The sequence below is a fragment of the Bison bison genome, unplaced genomic scaffold, assembly GCF_000754665.1.
Source record: "Bison bison bison isolate TAMUID 2011002044 unplaced genomic scaffold, Bison_UMD1.0 scf7180017864118, whole genome shotgun sequence".
NCBI lineage: Eukaryota > Metazoa > Chordata > Mammalia > Artiodactyla > Bovidae > Bison > Bison bison.
Window position 1 is genome coordinate 3,495,574 of NW_011494690.1, and position 20,326 is coordinate 3,515,899.

General features: G+C 37.0%; 2 protein-coding genes across 3 annotated transcripts in view; one reads left to right on the forward strand and one right to left on the reverse strand.

Moving 5' to 3' along the window:
• The window catches only part of DTWD1 (DTW domain containing 1), a 33,729-nt gene extending 30,652 nt beyond the window's left edge, over positions 1-3,077 (reverse strand). For both annotated transcript variants that reach the window (XR_825220.1, XM_010839520.1), the window contains exon 1: positions 2,959-3,077. The gene's annotated coding sequence lies outside the window, so the exon portion shown is untranslated. The remainder of the gene's footprint in view (positions 1-2,958) is intronic.
• Positions 3,078-3,208: 131 nt separating this feature from the next.
• The window catches only part of FAM227B (family with sequence similarity 227, member B), a 217,778-nt gene continuing 200,660 nt past the window's right edge, over positions 3,209-20,326 (forward strand). The window contains exons 1-4 of the mRNA XM_010839519.1: positions 3,209-3,375; positions 14,569-14,693; positions 17,030-17,083; positions 19,372-19,603. Coding sequence (XP_010837821.1) covers positions 14,646-14,693; positions 17,030-17,083; positions 19,372-19,603 — 334 coding nt within the window. The 5' untranslated portion in view covers positions 3,209-3,375; positions 14,569-14,645. The remainder of the gene's footprint in view (positions 3,376-14,568; positions 14,694-17,029; positions 17,084-19,371; positions 19,604-20,326) is intronic.

The window sequence follows — 20,326 nt, forward strand, 5'->3', positions numbered from 1 at the left end:
CAAATCACCTTCCTAAAAATGACTTTTATCTTTGTCAGTAGGCCCTCAATGACTGGGAGAGTGCAGGATATTAAGCTGTTACCTTTCCTTGAGGCTCAGATGCTTTTAAGACTGCGTGAGAGTCTTTGACCTTCTCTCTAGTAAATGCACTTAAAGATGCAGTATTCTGCACACAATTTCAGATGGTTTGCAGGTTAGATTCTAGAGTCCATCTACAAATCTAGGTAAAGACATCTTGGCTAAGATCAAAAAGTCATTCGGAGAACAGGAGAAGGCTTAAAAATCTAGGAAGAGATCCTATTAGTCTCCAGAAATCAGAGCCACAAATCCTTCTCTGGCCAACAAAAGGTCAATTCTCACAAGCCAATGGAGGTCTCATCACTGAACTCAGGAAACTAATTGGTCCCTAAATCCTCTTGGTTTGGCTTTGTTCTACAATTACCTGAGGTTCTTAAAAACATTTTTAGGCTGCAATAGTCTTGAGTTATCCAGATCATGGGCTCATCCTAAAAAAGCAATTGGAGTGGACTAATTCAATTTGACTCCACTTTCCTGGGTATTCCAGTAGCCATGCAGGGATTTGCATGTGCCACTATAGGGCCCAGCATTAGTGGGGAACTATGCAGTTCCCAATGGTGTCATGAAAGTCAATGCAGTTGCTTGATGTTTAATGGAAAACTGCTGGTGAGTTTTTCTGGAGCCTCAAATCGCACTCCTCCTGAGATGCCTCAGAAAAATCCTCATGGATTCCACTTGGCAGTCTGTCCATATAGCTAAATGAATTTTTTTGTTGTTTAGTCATTCAGACGTGTCCAACTCTTTTGCAACCCCATGGACTGTAGCCCGCCAGGGTCCTCTGTCCACAGGATTTCCCAAGCAAGAATACTCGAGTGGGTTGCCATTACCCTCTCTAGGAGGTCTTCCTGACCCAGGGATCGAACCTACATCTCTTGCATCTCCGGCATTGGCAGGCAGGTTTTTCACCAGCTGAGCCAACAGGGAAGCCCCAAATTAGCAGAGCCTATAAGTCCTTTCTCGACAAAAATCAAACAACACAAACACCCTGAGACGGTGCAAGGGAAAGGTCTATGGCTCCCTGCCTTGCCTTCCCTAAACACTCTCACATGTAGATAAGGTGGCTACAGAGGAGGCCTGCCATTCTAAGTCATGGGGAGCTCCCTCCAAAGGTCTCTAAAACCATATGAACCAGGGATCCATCCTGACCTAATGAACAACCTGTTTCTAATGTGTACAAATCATTTATTGCACACACAATGATTCAAAACTTTCAGAGCATACATCTTAACATCAAATATGTGTGATAAATACAAGTGGAGTTGTGGGGGTTACTGAGAACATAAAAAGACTTCGTTCCTAAGGAACTAACAAATATTTTTACCTAGATATGCACCTGTCATTTTGCAACTTGGGTTGAAAACAAATTAATTTTTTTCTCTTTCTACCCTCTTTACCACACAAATTAATTACTCAATCAAGTTGTACCAATTCTACCTTGCATATAATCCTGTATTTTTAGTCTCAAAGTCAGGATTCTAGATGGCCCATTGCAATCTCTTCACCTCTTTGCTTTCATGTGCTTATTACTAGTTCCAGATATTTAACACGGGAAAATGTATTTTAATTTGGAGTTACCTTTTAGTTAAGCTATCCTTCCTAGTAGTAGTAAACTCCCCAAGAGTAGAATCCTTCACTCTGCAATTCCAGAATGAGGAATTCAACAAATACTTAACTAAATCAAAACCATTATGAAAAAGAAGCATTCACTATGCAACTGCTACTGAAGTATCTGACAACCTTTACCTGTAATCTGCAGCCTAGCAGATTTTTTTTCTTGTTTTTCCAAAATAATAAAGCAAAAGACTCCTAGCTACAAATAAGTTAACTCCTACCCCCACCCCGCATCCCCAGGCAGGAGACAGGAGTTCAATTCTTGGGTCAGAAAGATCCCCTGGAGGAGAAAATAGCAACCCACTCCAGTATTCTTGCCTGGAAAGTCCCTTGGACAGAGGAACCTGGCAGGCTACAGTCCATGGGGTCACAGAGAGTGGGACACGAGTGATCACACAGCACAGCAATGGAACATTATATAAACTCCTTATCCTGTACTTTGGATCATAACAGTACCAAATAAAACCCACTTAAATTTTATTTTCCTATTTTTAAGAACCTGGTCATAGGTACAGGTCCAATGGTCTACTGTTAAAGATTCAAGGTAACAGCTTTTTCCTACAGGCTCACAGCCTGTGCCCTCCTCACCACCACTCCCCCCACACACACATAGCACACATCCTGTGGTAGAGACTGTCTTGCCTTAGTTTTTCATAGTACACTGGGGTTTAGAGAGAAGTAAATTTTAAATATTGTGGTTCTGAATCAAGCAGTGATTTTATCATCCAACTTCATGGAATTGGCACCTCGCAGTGTTAATAAACCTCCTGACTTGTCCTACATTTCCAAGAAATAATTCAGACTTAAGGGCAGCCTCTTTGCTTATTACCTATTTATAACCTAAATACTTTAAATACACTGCATGGCACACTATGCCTGCACTAATTTTCTCCTTCAGTGATAACCAGTGTCCCGCAAATCACTTCAAACACTGAAAAATAAAACATAGGGTACCTAGCGGACTAACTTTGCCTGAACAGACTTTTCTTGGGCCAGACTGCACTGAAAATAGTTGTTAGGGGTAAAACAAAAACAAAAACTTTTTTTGAGGAAAAATTTGGACGCCCTTTCCCCAAAGGGCCCACAAGACTTTAAATATGCTAGCGGCCGCACAGGGACCAAGGCCCCACTCACAAGCGACACCCAGCACGACCTCCACGGGGGCCCGGCCAAGAAGCGTCCACTCCCGCAGCTGCCGGGCTGCGGCCAGACCCCGGTCCCCACAGAAGCGCTGAGACCCGCACGAGGTTATCAGAGTGGGACTCAGACCTGCACAGCCCGCGAGTCCTCGCACAACTCCACGCGTCTTCCGCTCCGCCGGAGCCCGAGGTGCTCGCCCGGCCCTGGTCCCGCCTGGCCGCGGCGGAGCGCTTTCCGGGAGACACCAGAGGGAGGAGCCCGGACGTTGCTAAGGCCGTTGCTAGGCTCGGGCTCAGCGCGGGTTCCTCTGGCAAAGATAACGGGCGGGGAGAACCGCCGTGAGGGGTTAGAGGCAAAGTCCCGCCCCAGCTTTTTTTTTTTTTTTTTTTTTTGTGGTGTCACCCTTTTCCGGAGAGAAGTGATAGAGAACCAGAACCCTGCTCCGTGAGGCCTGGCCTCACATCCCGCCAGCGTTGCGCTGAGCTCCCTCCTGAGACTGGCCGGAACCGCGGAAGGAGGACGCTGTTCTCGAAATATACTATCAAGGTGTAGTTGCAGTGTGTTGTGAAAAATGCTATTCCTACAGAACACTTTCCCATTTGCCAATCCCTAAAATATTTTAGTGAGAACTTTGTTCTATTACTTCTTTAAAAATTTTTAATGGCTGTGTCCAGAGAAGTAGTTCGTATGCTGTATAGTAATGAAAGCTGTTTGAAAAATTATGTCTGATAATGAGGTCTACTTTAAAACTACAAACTCACTCAGAGTCGGGACTACTTTGTGCACTTTTCCAATCTGAAATTAAGCGTAGTATGCGGATAGATTATTAAACCATTTTTCCTTGCCCCACCCCAAAGAAAATCTGTAGGGAAGGAATGCATGTTGACAATTGTGAGATTTAAAAATACATTGGCTAGATCTTGAGCAATATATTTATTGAATACTATGAATTTAGCAATTGAGACAGAATATTGCCCTAGGCAGGGGTCCTCAGTCTCCAGGATCTAATGCCTAATAATCTGAATTGGAGCTAATGTAATAATAGAAATAAAATACACAATAATGTAATGTGCTTAAATCATCCTGAACCCACCCCCACCCTCACCCCACCACCCCCCGTTCTTGGGAAAATTGTTTTCCACCAAACTGGTCCCTGGTGCCAAAAATGTTGGACCTTAAGTATCAAGTTAAGCGTGCATAGTAGAGAAAATACAATATGGCTAATAAATTATAGGAATTTCAAAAGAACTCGGAATGGAGTGGTCAGTGAAGAGCTCTTGGCTGGATTTGAGTAGAGCTCTGAAGAATGATTATGGTTTAGTATAGTGTTATTCAAAGGAATGGTGTGGGTCCCATTGGTGGGGGTCCCATTTGTAATCAAGGAAATCTAGTGACAACTACACTTTTAAAAAAATGAAATTGGCTAGTTTGGAAAAGCAGTGCATGGCATTTGGTAAGGTTGAGTATTACTTTGTGGAGTTTTAAATTATGTATGTATGCATGTATATGTACACTAGGTCACTGTTTATAAAATGTATTTCTCATTTGGTGTTTCTTTTTTAAAATGTTTGAAAGCCACCGCTTTAAGAAAGGGAAAGAGGAGAATCAATAGCAAAGTCTTCAAGCCAATAAGTAATTTATCATTTTAAACTAATTTAATTCAAGTGCACAGATTAAAAAGCAAATGATTCTATTTCTTTATCAGAGTGAGTACTGGGTTACTATTACTATGTAATAAATTACTGCAAAATATGCTGTCTTAATCATTTTTTTATGTTAATGAGTCTTGTATTCAGTGGAGCGTAGAGGGACAAATTTTTTCTGATAATTCAGCTATGAAGACTGTGAATGCTAGCAGAGGTCCAATGTGTTGCCTTTTCATGTGGCCTGGGCTTCCCCCCATGGTATGGCAGCAGAGTAACCAGACTGCTTAGGCCTAGTGCTCCAAAACCAAGTGTTACAGTGAACAAGGCAGAAACTACATGTTGTTTTTCTAACCTAGTCCCCAAAAGAAACAGCATTATTTCTCTCACATTCTTTTGATTGTAAGTGAGTTTGAAGGCATGTCCAAATTTTAGGAGAGGGGACATAGATGCCACTTTTCAAAATACCATCAAGGAATTTGTGGCTGTTTTTTAAAAAACCAACACTGAATTTACTGCTGTCACCAAAACCCCCAAATTACAGTAGATTTTTATTTCTCACAAGAAATCCATTGTGGATGTTACTAGTCAGATAAAGTGTTAAACTCAAGAATGTGAGTTTCTTTTTATTTTTAGTGTTTCTGCTGTTTCCTGTGACTTGAGGTTCACAGCTTACCTGACAAGAGAAAAAGCACAGTGAATCACCTAAGAAGTTTTAGAGGTCAGCCCTAAAAAAGGCATATATCTTTGCCCACATTTCATTGACCAGTTTAATCCAAGGTCCCTTCTTTAACTGCAAGGGAGCCTGAGAAATGTAGAGAAACATACAGATATTGGTGAGTAATAACAGTTTGCCACATTCTAAATTTTTAGCCAAAAATCCTGTAGTCCCCAACCCCTCTGCTAGATTTCATTTTTTCATTAGTTATCTATTTTATACATAATATCAATACTGTATGTATCAATACATACATACTGTATGTATCAATACATACATACAGTATGTATCCCAGTCTCCCAATTTCCCCCAAACCCCTTTCCTCTTTGGTATCTATATGTTTGTTCTCTACATCTATGTCTGTATTTCTTCTTTGCAAATAGAATCACCATTACCATTTTTCTAGATTCCACATATATTCATTAATATTTTCCCCATTCTAACTTACTTCACTCTGTATGACACTCTCTGGGTGCCTCCGCATTTCGACACATGAGCCAATTTTGTTCCTTTTTATGGCTGACTAATATTCCATTGTGTATATGTACCACATCTTCTTTATACATTGCCCTGTTGATGGAAATTTAGGTTGCTTTCATGTCCTGGCTATTGTAAATAGTGCTGCAGTGGACATTGGAGTGCATGTGTCTTTTTGAATTATGGCTTTCTTTGAGTGTGTGCCAAATGGTAGAATTGCTGGATTATATACTAGTTCTATTTTTAGTTTTTTAAGTAATCTCCATACTTTTCTTAAAAGGAAAATTTTTTTCAAGTATTTTCAGTTCTGTTATTTATTTCATATATCAAAATATACTACAGTTTCTTGATTTTTTTTTCACTCTCCAACATTATCTGTTAACTTTCTCCTTTAGAAGTCAATCATAAAGCTCTTTTATAACACCACTCCCAAGTGTGAACATTCCTACTCTCCCCCACACTCTTTTTATCCTCTCATCTCTCAATATAGTAGTCTCACAGTTTTTGTTTAACATTTTTATATATTATTTGACCCTGAACCGCATATGATCACATTAACTTTTAATACAACCTTTTATTTCTTTGCCTTAATAATTGCCATGTTCTGTCTACTTATTAATAATCTATCCTCAGAAACTCTGCCAAAGTAACAAAACATTACAATCAAACATATTGATTAATCTAGCTGATTTTGTTTTCCTTCCAGATGTTCTCTCTAGAGCATTTCCACCTCTAATTCATTCAGTATTGGTTGCTTTTACTAATTCAATACTGCTCTTCTGTGTTAGCTCCCTTGTTCCTTTTTCTTTGCATAATCCTTTGTTTTTCTGAAACATATTTTCTAGTAGTTTCCTGAGAAAAGGTTAATGAGAGTATTGGAGACAGCATAATAACCACCCTCAATGCAGATCCTATTGATATGTTTTCCTGTGTGGCAGAAGGAACTTTGTACATGTGATTAAGTTAAGGATCCTACAATGAGGAAATTACAGGATTATCTAAGTGGGTTCAGCATAATCATAAGTGTTCCTATAAAACGGATTACAAGAGGTCAGAAAGGGGAGAAGATGCTATACTACTGGCTTTGAGGTTGAAAGAAGGAGCTAAGGAGCAAAGCAGTGTAGGGGGCTCCTAGAAGCTGCAAAAGGCAAGGAAACAGATTCTCCCCTACAACCTCCAGAAGGAGTATAGTTCTGCATACCCATTTCAGGCCTCTGACCTCCAGATCTGGGAGATAAGTAAACCTGTATTGATTTAAACAGTTAAGTTTGCAGTAATTTGTTAGAGCAGCTATGTGAAACTAATATAGAGAAAAATGGTGATTTTTTTTTTAAACTGGCTTAAAAATCTGAAGCATGCCATGTATTTAATTGATAGGCTGTCTGTATTTATATTTGAATTTCTAGCTTGAAAGTCATTTTCTGGAAATAATCATCTAAATTCTTATCTTTTAACCTTTGATTCTTATCTTTAACACTTTTATTCTAGTTTCCAGAACATTGCTTCAGCTTCCTCCCCATAAACATTTTGTTGACTAATTAATTTATTTCATTATACTTGTACCTTTTATTTTTTCTTCATAAAATACTGTTTTTTGCTTTCAGGGATGCATTTTATCATCTGTGTCTAAGAATCTTAAAGACATTTTAAAAGTTTCCTTCTGTTCCCTGTATTACCTGTATCCTCTCAGATTTTATTTTCAGTTATCTTCTCTGATTTCTATTTTTTAATTTTTATCTTTTTTGATATTTTGCAGCTGTTCCTTAAATATATAGTAAGCCTTGGATTTCTGTTTGTATTGAAGAATGAAGAAGATTAAAATAGTGATATAAAGCTCAATGTGTCTTCATAAGAGGATCAGATTTTTCATTGGAAAATTTTCAAACATCTGTAGAATAAAAGGCACTAATGATGATATGAGCAGAAATCAATGAAAGTGAAAACACATGTGCACTAGAGGAAAGCAACAGGCCAAAATTGGTTCTTTGAACAGATTAATAAAATTGAAAAGCCTTAAAGTGACCAAGTAAAAAGAGAAAACTCAAAATACAAATATCAGGAATGAAAGTGGTAATATCCTACAGGTGATAAAAATAATAAGAGGATATTAAGAACAAATATTTATATCAAGGTATTTGACATTTTTTGCTTTCCTTGAAAAATATAATTTACCAAAACTGATAAAAAAGGAAATAGACAATTCCAATGACTGTATCAATTTCGAGAAATTACATCTATGTTAGCCTGCTCTGGCTGCTATAATAGAATACTACAGACTTGATCACTTAACAGAAATTTATTCTCTCACAGTTGTGGAGGCCTCAAGTCCAAAACCAAGGTGCTGTCAGTGTTGGTTTCCGGTGAGACCTTTCTTTCTGGCTTCTGGATGGCGGCTTTCTCACTGTGTCCTCACATAACCTTTGTGCACGCGCGGAGAGAAAGACCCCTATGGTGTCTTACTCTTCTTAGAAGAATAGCACTCTTATTGAGCTAAGGCCCCACCCTTAAGACCTCATTAAATTTAATTTCCTCTCCAAAGGCTCCATCTCAAAATATAGTCACATTGAGGGTTAGGTCTTCAAGGTAGGCCCTAGGGGAAAACATAATGTCTGAAATGAAGACTTTACTGGATCACCTAACAGCATTTCTTATCCAAACTGACAAACAGAGGAAAAAAGTTTAGAAAAAAACTCAGCAATCTTAGTGATCTGTAGGACCATTTCAAGCTATCTACCCTAGATGCAGTTGGAGACCCAGAAGGAAAGATGGGCAAAAGAAAAAAACATTTGAATAAAAATGATGGATAATTATCCAAATTGATAAAAACTATAAATGGACATGTTCAGAAATTCAGCTAATCCAGACAGAATTAAGAAAGGAAGGAGAGGAGGGAGAGTTGGGGGAAGAGGCAGGGAAGGACAAACAACCCCACTGACTGCTGAAAACCAGTGATAAGGAGAATATTTTAAAAGCAGCCAGAGGAAAAGACATATCACATATAGGACAACAAATATTACATGATTAGAAATATTCCCTTCCCCTTTGTTATTTGCAAGATTATGAATAAAGTTGGTGTGGTTTCTTCCTTAAATCTTTGATAGAATTTACTTATGAAGCCATCTGAGTCTGGAGTTTTCTTTGTGAGATTTTCATTACAAATTCTATTTAATTGTCATAAGCTATTTACCTTTTCTAGCCACCTGAGAGAAATTAAAATGTATCCACAGAATTGTATGCATTTATAATAGCAACTTTTTTTCCTATAATACCTCAAATCTTTAAACAAGGCAATGAGTACACACACATACACACACACTCACACACACACAGGAATACTACTCAGCAATAATATTTGATGATCTTGGATATTCCTCAGAAATCTTATGTTAAGCAAAACAAACCAGATACAAAAGTGTATGCAATGCTATGATTCCACTTTTATGAAAGTCTAGATCAGGCAAAGTTAATCTACAGCTAACTATAGTTACATAAAGCAGATTAGTGTTGCCTAACACCAGTGGTGGGATATTTTTGCGTGAAGTTGTAGGAATCAACAATAAAGTAGCACAAGGACACATTATGGAAGTGATCTAAATATCAGTTTTCATTCCAACCCCAAAGAAGAGTTTGCCAAAGAATATTTAAACTATCATACAATTGTGCTCCTTTCACATGCTAGCAAAGTTGTGCTCAAAAAAGGCTAGGCTTCAGCACTACATGAACCAAGAACTTCCAAATGTACAAGCTGGCTTTATAAAAGGCAGAGGAACCAGAGATCAAATTGCCAACATTCGTTGGATCATGGTAAAAGCAGGGAATTCCAGAAAAACGTTTACTTCTGCTTCACTGACTATACAAAAGCCTTTGTGTGGATCACAGCAAACTATGAAAAATTCTTAAAGAGATGGGAATAATAAACAACCTTACCTGCCTCCTGAGAAACCTGTAGGCAGTTCAAGAAGCAACAGTTAGAACCATACATGGAACAGCTGACTGGTTCAAAACTGGGAAAGGAGTATGGCAAGACTGTAAATTGTCTCCCTAGTTATTTAACTGACATGCAAAGTACATCATGCAAAATGCCTGGCTGGATAAATCACAGGCTGGAATCAAGATTGCCAGCAGCAATATCAACAACCTCAGATATGAAGATGATACCACTCTAATGGCAAGAAGTAAAGAAGAACTAAAGAGCCTCTTGATGAGGGTGAAGGAGAGTGAAAAGGTTAGCTTGAAACTCAACATTCAAAAAAACTAAGATCATAGCATCTGGTCCCATGAATTCATGACAAATACAAAAGGAAAAAGTGGAAGCAAAGACAGATTTTATTTTCTTGGACTCCAAAATCACTGTGGATGGTGACTGCAGCCATGAAATTGAAAGACACCTGCTCCTAGGAAGGAAAGCTTTCACAAACCTAGACAGCATATTAAAAAACAGATAGATACATCACTTTGCAGACAAAGGTTCATATAGTCAAAGCTATGGTTTTTCCAGTAGTCATATATGGATATGAGAGCCTCAATGAAGGCTGAGCCCTGAAGAATTGATATTTTCCAATTGTGGTGCAGGAGAAAACTCTTGAGAGTCCCTTGCACAGCAAGGAGATCAAACCAGTCAATCCTAAAAGAAATCAACCCTGAATATTAACTGGAAGGACTAATGCTGAAGCTCCAATAATTTGGCCACCTGATGCAAAGAGCCAACTCATTGGAAAAGACCCTGATGCTGGGAAAAATTGAAGGCAAAAGAAGAAGGGGGCAGCTGAGGATGAGATGGTTAGATAATGTTACCAGTTCAATGAACATGAATTTGAGCAAACTCCAGGAGACAGTGGAGGACAGAGGCTGGCATGCTGCAGTCCATGGGGTCGCAAGTGTCAGATACAACTTAGCCACTGAACAACAAAATATTACACAATTTTTTTTTCTTTAGCCACAGACTTTATTATTTGAATATTTGCAACTATGACTCTATACACAAATTTTAATTTCTTACAAAACTCTACATTCCATATTGCTAGGTCACTTCACTCTGCTTTATGCCACATTTCCATCAAAAGGCATTTCCCCAAATCACAATCTGCCTGATTGTGTGTTTGTTGTTTAGTTGCTAAGTTGTGTCTGACTCCGACTCCGTGGACTGTAGCCTGCCAGGCTACTCTGTCTATGGGATTTCCCAGGCAAGAATACTAGAGTGGGTTGCCATTTCCTTCTCCAGGGTACATTTTTTTAAAATGTTTATTTATCTAACCGTGCCAAGTCTTAGTTGTGGCCTGCAGTATCTTTTCTTTTAGTTGTGGCATGCAAAATCTTAGTTGTGGCATGTGGGATCTAGTCGCCTGAACCAGGACTGAACTCAAGACCCCTGCTTTGGGAGCTCAGGGTCTTACCACTGGAGCACCAGGAAAGTCCCTAAATGCTACACGTTTTAACTGTAATGAGGGTTACATGGGTGTATGCATTTGTCACTTAAAATGGTAATTTTTTTACATAGTAATTGTGTAGTAAGTAAATTATACCTCAATATAGGTGATTTAAGTAGAAAAATCATTTATATTTCTATTAACTATCAAGAAACCATAGAAAAGGACGTGTTTAAAATACATTTGTGGCTTAAACATTTAAAACATACCATAAAATAGGAGTATACAATGGGATAAATCTAATGAAAGATTGAAAGATTTAAAAATCAATCCATACACTTAAGAGGTGTGCAATTTACTGTATGTGTGTTTTACTTCAACAAAAATATTAACAAAAATAAGTTGCACATATGACTTGATAAAAACAAGCCATAAATGAAACTATTATGTTAATATTAGAAATGTTAAAGTAGGCATGATTAAAGATATTTTAAAGGAATTGTGGAGATAAAATGGGTATAGGAGACAATGAAGCAGAAGAAAGAGTTTAAGATAATTCAGGCTTTAAACCTGGATAATTGTGAAACCTCTATAATTAAAAATAAGAATAAGATTTCTCTACTAAGGACTTGTGTTTCAAGCAATGATCATGAATTGTGTTTTGAAAATAATAGGTTTAAAGTTAAAATACCTAAATGTAAAATATTTATGTTCAATATTCACTCTATGAATCTTTAGAGTAATGTGTCATTGTTCTGAATAAAAATCAGTTTAAACAATTACATAGAATCTAAAAATTCAGGCATTAAAGATTACCACAAATCTCATAGCTCTGAATCCTACTCCACACTGATGATATATTAGAGACGATATAAAAGTATTATAACTGATTTTGGAATTCCAGGGTAAATCACACATGAGTATGACGTATCCTTTTTATACCTGACTTTCCTCAAGTTGCTAGTAATTTGCTAAAGATATTTGTATCTGTGTTCTTGAGAGACATTTGGTTGATAATTTTCTTTTTTTTGGTAATCTTGTCAGATTCTGTTATCAAAGTTATACTGGCGTTATAAGAAAGTATTCCCTCCTCTATTTTTGAAAGTTGACTTAGCATCTTCTTTCAGTTTTAGTGATTGTGGTTTTAAGGATTTGCCCATTTCTTGTAGGTTGTTAAATTATTGACACAAGTTTTAAATTATATGCCCCTAAATCATTTAATCCTGGAGAAGGCAATGGCAGCCCACTCCAGTACTCTTGCCTGGCAAATCCCATGGACCGAGGAGCCTGGTAGGCTGCAGTCCATGGGGTCGCTAAGAGTCAGACACAACTGAGCGACTTCACTTTCACTTTTCCCTTTCATGCATTGGAGAAGGAAATGGCAACCCACTCCAGTGTTCTTGCCTGGAGAATCCCAGGGACAGCGGAGCCTGGTGGGCTGCCGTCTATGGGGTTGCACAGAGTCGCACACGACTGAAGCGACTTAGCAGCAAGTCATTTAATCAGTGTAGGTTCCCTAATGACATCCTTTTTATCCTTCCTGTATTGGTCACTTATTTTTTTCTCACATTTTTTAATTCAACCTAAAGAGTCTTTTAAAAGACCAACTTTCAATTTGTTGAGTTCTCTATTTTCATATTTTTATTTAGTCTTCCCGTATCTTTTAATTCCTTTTTCTACTTATTTTTAAATTCTTTTCATTTTTTTAGCTTTCTTAGCACCGTGTTTTCCTCTAAGCATAGGTTTAGGTGTATCCCACAAAGTTTGATACATTGTGTTTTCATTATCTTTCAGTTAGAAAATTTTCTAATTTTTCTTATTGCTTCCTCTTTGAGCTAGAAATGGATTATTTAATATTTAAGGATTCTCTAGTTGTCTTTTTGTTACTATTTTCTATTATAGTCAAAGAACATACCCTGAATGATTTCAATTATTTGGAATTTTTGAATCTTATGGTACAGCATGAGTCCATCTTCCACGTTTTATTACTTAAAAAGACTGTGTATTCTACAGTTGTGGGATTTAGTTGTTCTATAAATATCAATTAGGTTAAGTCGCTTGATAATGTTGTTCAAATCTTCTATCTCCTGACTGGTGTGTGTGTGTGTGTGTGTGTGTGTGTGTACTTGATTCATCAGTTACTCAAAGCAATATGCTAAAATCTCCAGCTATCACTGTGGTTTTGCCTGTTGTATGATCAGACCCCTCAAAACAGCAGTTCTCCTCCTCTTTGAATATCCCCTGCTCAACCAGTTCCTTCCCCAGCCAGTTATTATTCTAATCCTTGGACCAAAGTAACTTTACCTGCTAGTTTATCAAGGGGAAACATTTGCCGTCATTAGCCAGTGGGGCTGCAAAGGACCCGCCTCTGCTAATTTACCTAGTAACTGATGAGCCAATCTGAGGTTAATTGCCCCTATAAATGGTAGCCTCCTTTTCCTGGAACAGTGAAGATTACTGCCATGTCCAGACTGCCTTTTGGGTTGAGGTATAGCTCCAGGACTTTGGACTTATAAGATTTCAAACTGTTGATGTTTCTGTCACCATTTACAGGTTCTTTCTTCCTGAGCAATTACAAGACTTGCAGGCCTGCAGGGTGTAGGTCAACGCCTGTATTTCCCTTTAGTTTTATAAACTTCTGCTACGTTTCTTTTGAAGCTCTTTTAGTAAATGCAGACGCATTTGTCATTGTACGACTTAAGGAACTAACCTTTTGTGAATGTGAAATAACCTAATTTATGTCTGGTAATTTTCCTTGTCTTAAAGTCTACTTTGTCTGATATTAATATAGACACCAGTTATGTTTAGTGTTTGCATAGTTCTAGAATTCTCATTTGTTTCTTTTTTGGAATTTTAATATCTCTTGAAATACTCCATGGCTTCATGCACTATAATCAAACCTATACTGTAAAGTCTTTAATGTATTTATAATACTTTTTAAGTCCTTGATGCTAATTACAATAACTGGATTCTTGGTGAATTGGTTTGTATTGACTGTATTTTCTTTTGATTATGGATCGCATTTTCCTTCTTTGTATGTCTTGAAATTGTTTTATTGTGTATTAGACATTCTGTGGTAAAAATTGTGGAGACAAATTTAATTTAATTTTAGTTTTGAGAGCATAAGCCTTTATCTCTCCTTAGCACTTCAAGTGAGAGGCTGATTTTTTAAAATCCTCCTAGATTTGAGTTGGGCTTTAGGATTGATTGTAGCTTTAATTAGATTAAGCTCACCTGTGACTAACTCAAGCTCCAACCTACCTCTTGAGAGCCACCTCTTATCACTTGTCAGTGTTGAGTTGGGACACTTGCGGAATGAAGTTTTAGATGATTTCAGTTCACCTTTGGACCCAACTCCGTCTGGGCTCCTGGAACCCAAGTACTATAAGCATGTGTTAGCTTGTCTAGGTTCTGTATCTTTCCAGCCCCTCCTCTACTGCTGCTTTCTTAACAAAATTCAGAAGCAAGGTGTGGGCACCTGGGAAGGGACTATTTGGTTGAGTCGTTTATATGTTTTCATTTGGGTATCTTTCAGACTCCAGTCTGTTCCCCAGCTCATGCAGACACTTGAAGCCCAGCTGATTTCTCTTCATCTCTTCAAAGTTACTCCCCATGGCAGGCCAACTTTTCCCTCAGTTGCCACACAGAACTCACGGTCAGGTAAGGGAACTGCCACAGCTTTATACTTATAAAGGAGATGTTTCTTTCTGGATTTGGGGTCACCAGGGTTTCCCAGGAGGGCAGCTTCATGGGCTTGCAAGCTGTGCAGTTGCATGCATCTACTGATAAGAAGGACCCTGCTGCTGCTGCTACTAAGTCGCTTCAGTCGTGTCCGACTCTGTGCGACCCCATAGACAGAAGCCCACCAGGCTCCCCCGTCCCTGGGATTCTCCAGGCAAGAACACTGGAGTGGGTTGCCATTTCCTTCACCAATGCAGGAAAGTGAAAAGTGAAAGGGAAGTCACTCAGTCATGTCTGACTCTTAGCGACCCCATGGACTACAGCCCACCAGGCTCCTCCGCCCATGAGATTTTCCAGGCAAGAGTACTGGAGTGGGGTGCCGTTGCCTTCTCCAGAAGGACCCTACACTAGGCTTAATGATCTGATGTTGCCATTTTGAAATTCTTATTTTTTGAGCACAGGGACTCTAAATTGTCACACATTATATAGTCGTGCTTAGTGGCATCCACCACTTTTCACGAACCCCGTAGAAAAGTAAGATTTTTATTTGGTCCAGGATTTTCTTGTTGTTACCATGGAATCATTAGCATTTTGTATCCTACATCCTACCAAGGTCATAAGCCTGTTTAATTTATGCCTCACCTCCTTTTAACTTTCCCCCTAGAGAACTCTGGAATTTTATATTGAAATTAACTGAAATTTTCCTATGCATATTTCATTTCTAATTTTTCTAATTCCCTTTAGTTGAAATGTGAGTATTTTTAGTGCTTTCTTCTAGAAGTGGTTTAACATCCATTACAAGGCAGGGAGAAAGGGTACCATTTAAATTGTTGTAATTATATTCCTTTGTATTCTGTGCATTTCAAAAACTAATTATGGCTTTCCTCTAGTAAAATTGCTATTCTCACTATCCCTAAAGATACTGTATCATGAACATTTTTTTTTTGTCTTTCAGTATTGTGTGCACACCATCTCTTATTTTTTTCTTTTCTCAGTTTGACTAGGCCTAAAGCCACATGTTTTTCATAAAATTTCTTGACAGCTCTACACATCTTTGCTTCTGTATACTTCTCTTTTATAATGACTGTCACATATGCTTTTTATTTTGTTATTGTATTATTCGTTATACATTTATTCATTATACATTTATTCTTCACATATTTTAAACAGTATTAAGACAATGAAATATTCTATTGAGCCTCAAATGTGCAGTCATTTTGTAAAGCATGGCCTTGTGATTTTGTAATCTTGGTCACTGTATCTATTGATGTGAAGTATGTTCCAGTAAATTAAACTGTAAGATTGTCTTTTCAGACATGTCATCTTCAGAGCATTAGGGTATTATATTAGGATATTCTGAAGTCCTGTTATTTTTGCCTTCTCATTGGTTTTTCATTCTTTAGAAATGGTTTTATTATTTTTAAAAATATCTCCATATTTCTTTGACATTAATCTACTCATTTATTCATTAATTTAAGAACATTGCCAGTTTATGTGCATAATTTACAACCGTTGGCCAGCCACTACATGAAATTTTGACTCTTCAGCAGTGGTTACACTACATTTTCTGTCCTCATAGAGAAACAAATCTGCTGTTGTTACCATAAAGGATCTTTGGGGGACCTAGGAAGACTTCCTAGAAAAGTGACTTTTAATTTGATGTTTGATATAAGAGTTAAATAGGTCAAGAATGAATTGAAGGGAGACAGTTTGGAACAGGGATCCTTCTAAGCAAGAGGAAGAATATGTACACAGTCTCCAAAACAAGGAATAGCAAAATGTTTAGATTAAAATTAATCTGTCTAGTGAAAGACTACATTTTCAGTTTACAAAGAAGCTAACAAAAATGGGATTATAACTTATTACATTGAAACATTCAAAGATTTATTTTCACCAGGTCACTTTTGTGCCTCTTAAAATATTTCATCAGCAAGAGGAGAATGTTATTATATATTATTGACTCTGAATTTATTGTAGACACCATCCAAGATAGCCCAAAATATCTTGGAACTCATGATGGAATTAGAAATGAGGACGTTGAGCAGGATTCATATGTAGCTTTTCTCTAGGAAAAGTGTATGAGAAGGAGGCCTTTTATAGAATTTGGTTCGCAGACTCAGAATTTAAACATTAATCTCTGTCCCTTTTCAAAGTACAAGAACTTTACAAAGAGAATAGCTTACAATATCTTACTTACAGCTCTGAAAATTATAACTGAAGTCCAGTATCATAATGTACTTAAATAAATTAAGTATAGCCATCCTATAAATAATCTGAATTTATGTTAATGAACAATATTGATTTTACTTCATTAGAAAATGCAAGAACCTCCAAAGAACATTGAAGAATTTTTAAAGCTTCAAAACTTGGTGAGTAGAATATCCTGTTTTATGGGGCCTTCACCACTGGTACACATATCAATCCTTTTCCTTTAGGAAAATACAGCAATTCTTTTTGATTGCCTGTAGAGTTACTTTGACAGTTTTAAAAGAAATTGTTGAGAGTTTGATTGGAATTACAATAGACTTTTGAAATTACTTTTAGAAACAGTCCTTTTAAAAAATACATTCTAAAATCACATAGTGTTAGAGCTATAAAGACTTTAAGTGCCAGCACTCATCTATCAACCTCCTTAAAATGTGATTTTTTTAAATTTCAAAATTACTGATTTTTTTTTCCTGGTTATAACTGAGATAGTCATTTTAGAAAGTTAAAGAGAAAAGCACTAAAAAAGATAAGCATCTTAATTTTATCCTTTATAGATTAACCAGATATATCTCTGTATTTAGAGAAAACATAATCTAATCAAGCTGGTAGAATTTCAGGATACTTTATTCATAGTATAATTATATAGTATAACTCAGTATCTTGAACAAGAGTTGTAATATCTCAAGTCTGACATAAAGGTGTATTTTCATAAACCTTCAGGCATGTTGTAAAATCTGTTCAAGTTCATTTCCATTTTAGCCTCTCCCTACTTTCCCCAAATTCACTTCCAATTTTAGCCTCTTGCCACTTTCCTAACTTCCCTAACAATTGGGATGACCCCTAACATAAGGACTATGTTTTCAAAAGTGGCTGTCATTCTAATTTGACAATGTTTGTCTCCAGGGAGTGTATCTTGTGATCATATCTTATTTTTCAAAGATCTTTGTATTTTTGACGCATAATATCCAGATTTTAAGGCTGGAAAACTTCCCCAGGTGGTTATGTGTTTTAAGACATATGTTTGTAGGATTTGTGAGAGAACACTGATGCATCTAGAATTCTCTTTTTCCAAAATGGCAGGGGGACCTAGATCCTGCTGGGGAAGTTTTTCAGCATTAAACTCTGGTTATTATTCAGGTACCTGTTACCATTACAGAGTATAGTGGATTTAGGAAGCTTTCAAAGGAAGAAAAATGGAAGTAGAATAGACCAAGGCAAAATTTAAAATTTCTTATCTGCCAACTCCAGATTTATTCCCATTTAAGCTAAATTCCCAGAATATCTTACCCACATTCTTCTTAAAAGAGTTTCATCCTATGAAAACTGCTACTCTTCCAGAAAGCATTTTCTTACTCACAAACCTTTAATTATGTCTGTTATCTTTCTTTGTTTTGGTATTCAACAACTCAATTAAAATATTATCTTGTATTTAGGTTTGCAAATATTAATGTTGTGATTCCCCTTTCCTTCCCTTTCCTTCTTCTCCTTCCCTTCGTGAACAATGTAGTCCTAAAGCCATTTGGGGGTCAGAACAAGGCAGCATCCACATTGGTAGGGGAAGGAAATGTGCTGTGGTCCCCCGGAGCAGGCTTTTGGAACCCTGCCACCATGGGGAAGGTATCCATATGACCCCACAGGTGTCGGAATCCGGCGGGGTGAGGATGGTATTCACGTGTGACGAGGGTGGGGAGGTGGTTCCGGGAAGTGCAGAGACAAACTATGGCCTGGTTTGAAAAGTCAGAGCCTAAGCAGAATGAGAAGGGCATCCATATACTGAAGAGACTAGCGGTGGATAGGAGAGATTGGTTACCTGAGAAGATTGATGCAATCAGTACATATATTTAAGATAATGTCAGTTAGATTTTTCACTCTTGAAGATGGTAATTATGATATGGAAAAAGAGAAAACTAGAATGTTTGGAACTGGAATTAAATTTATCAATATGAACTCATGGCTTTAATTACATAGAGGTCAAGACTGAGGAACTGTTGTAGACCAAAGGGGATTAAAGACATATGATGCTTAAATGCAATGTGTAATACTGAACTAGATCCTTTTACCATAAAGAGCATTATTGATTTAGTTGATGAACTCGAGTAATCTCAGAGAATTATATAGGAATGATGTAACAATGCCAGTTTCCTTATTCTGATAGTTATAGTTGGTTATGTAGGGGAATGTTTTTGTTCTTTGGAAATAAATATTCAACTATTCAAGGATGATGGGGGCATCAGTCAAGTAAGCAACTTACTTTCAAATGATTCAGGAAGAAAGGTTTTTGTAAAGCATTTGAAACTTCTAAAGTTTATGGTTTTTTACAAATTAAAAAATATACATTTAATAAAAATCATGCTGTAGAATAAAACTTCAATTTTGGTTCATTGATTTTTGAACTCTTTAAATTCATTCAAAAAATGATTTAAGTTGTATTGTCTCACATTTTCTGCAGGATCATTGGCCAAAGGAAATCCATTTATGGGATAGTGATAAATTGTTATACACTATGAAGAAAATAAAAGAAGATAGTTCATTTACTTCCATTTATACACATCTGTGGGGAAATGTCCTGCGAGTAGATGATGCAGCTATGGCCATGGAGTCAAGATTAGCAGAATGTTCAATTCTTTTGAAAAACCATGCTTCTGAAATATTCGAGTGGAACAGAATAATTTCCAGGACAAGTAAATCTATTTTTTATATACATAAACTAATTGTCAGTTGTATGTGTGTCTGTTGTGTTTGTGTCTATCTGTGTGTGTATTCTCATAAAGAATGAAATCCTAAGGTAAAAATATCTAAAAACATAAATTTATTTTATTTTAAAACCTCTTCATTTCTAAATGGTCCAGTATGGCTTTTTAGTTGAACATGACCATTTGGATTCAAAGAAAGTGTTGCTGGGACAAAACCTAAAACAGTTCTAAACTTTGAGCTGGAGCAGAGATAACTGAATATCAGGGAAACAGAGTTGCATTAACAAATATTGGTACCAGAGAAAAGCAAGTCAGAAAGAATCAAGATATTAAAACAGTTAAACCTATAACCAAAATAAAAGGAGTGAGACTTCACCTATATAAGCTAAGTTTGTGAGAAATACTTAGCATTCATGGTTGGATAACTGCAGACTGAGTGAAAAGCTTATCTGTAAGTAATGATAATTTTTACTGCTTTTCAGTATTTATATAGCCTTTACCTAGTTGTATTTTTAACACTTTGAGAATACTTTTAGATACTAATGGTGATTCTTATTCTTATGGGCAAACTTGTCATATATGTCTTAAGAATGATATTGGTTGTACTTATATTTTCTGTGTACTAAATAGATGTAATTAGCTACTTAATATCATTTTCAGGCCTTGAGTTTTCAAAATCTGAGTGTGTCTAAGTACAGTGTTACTAAATTC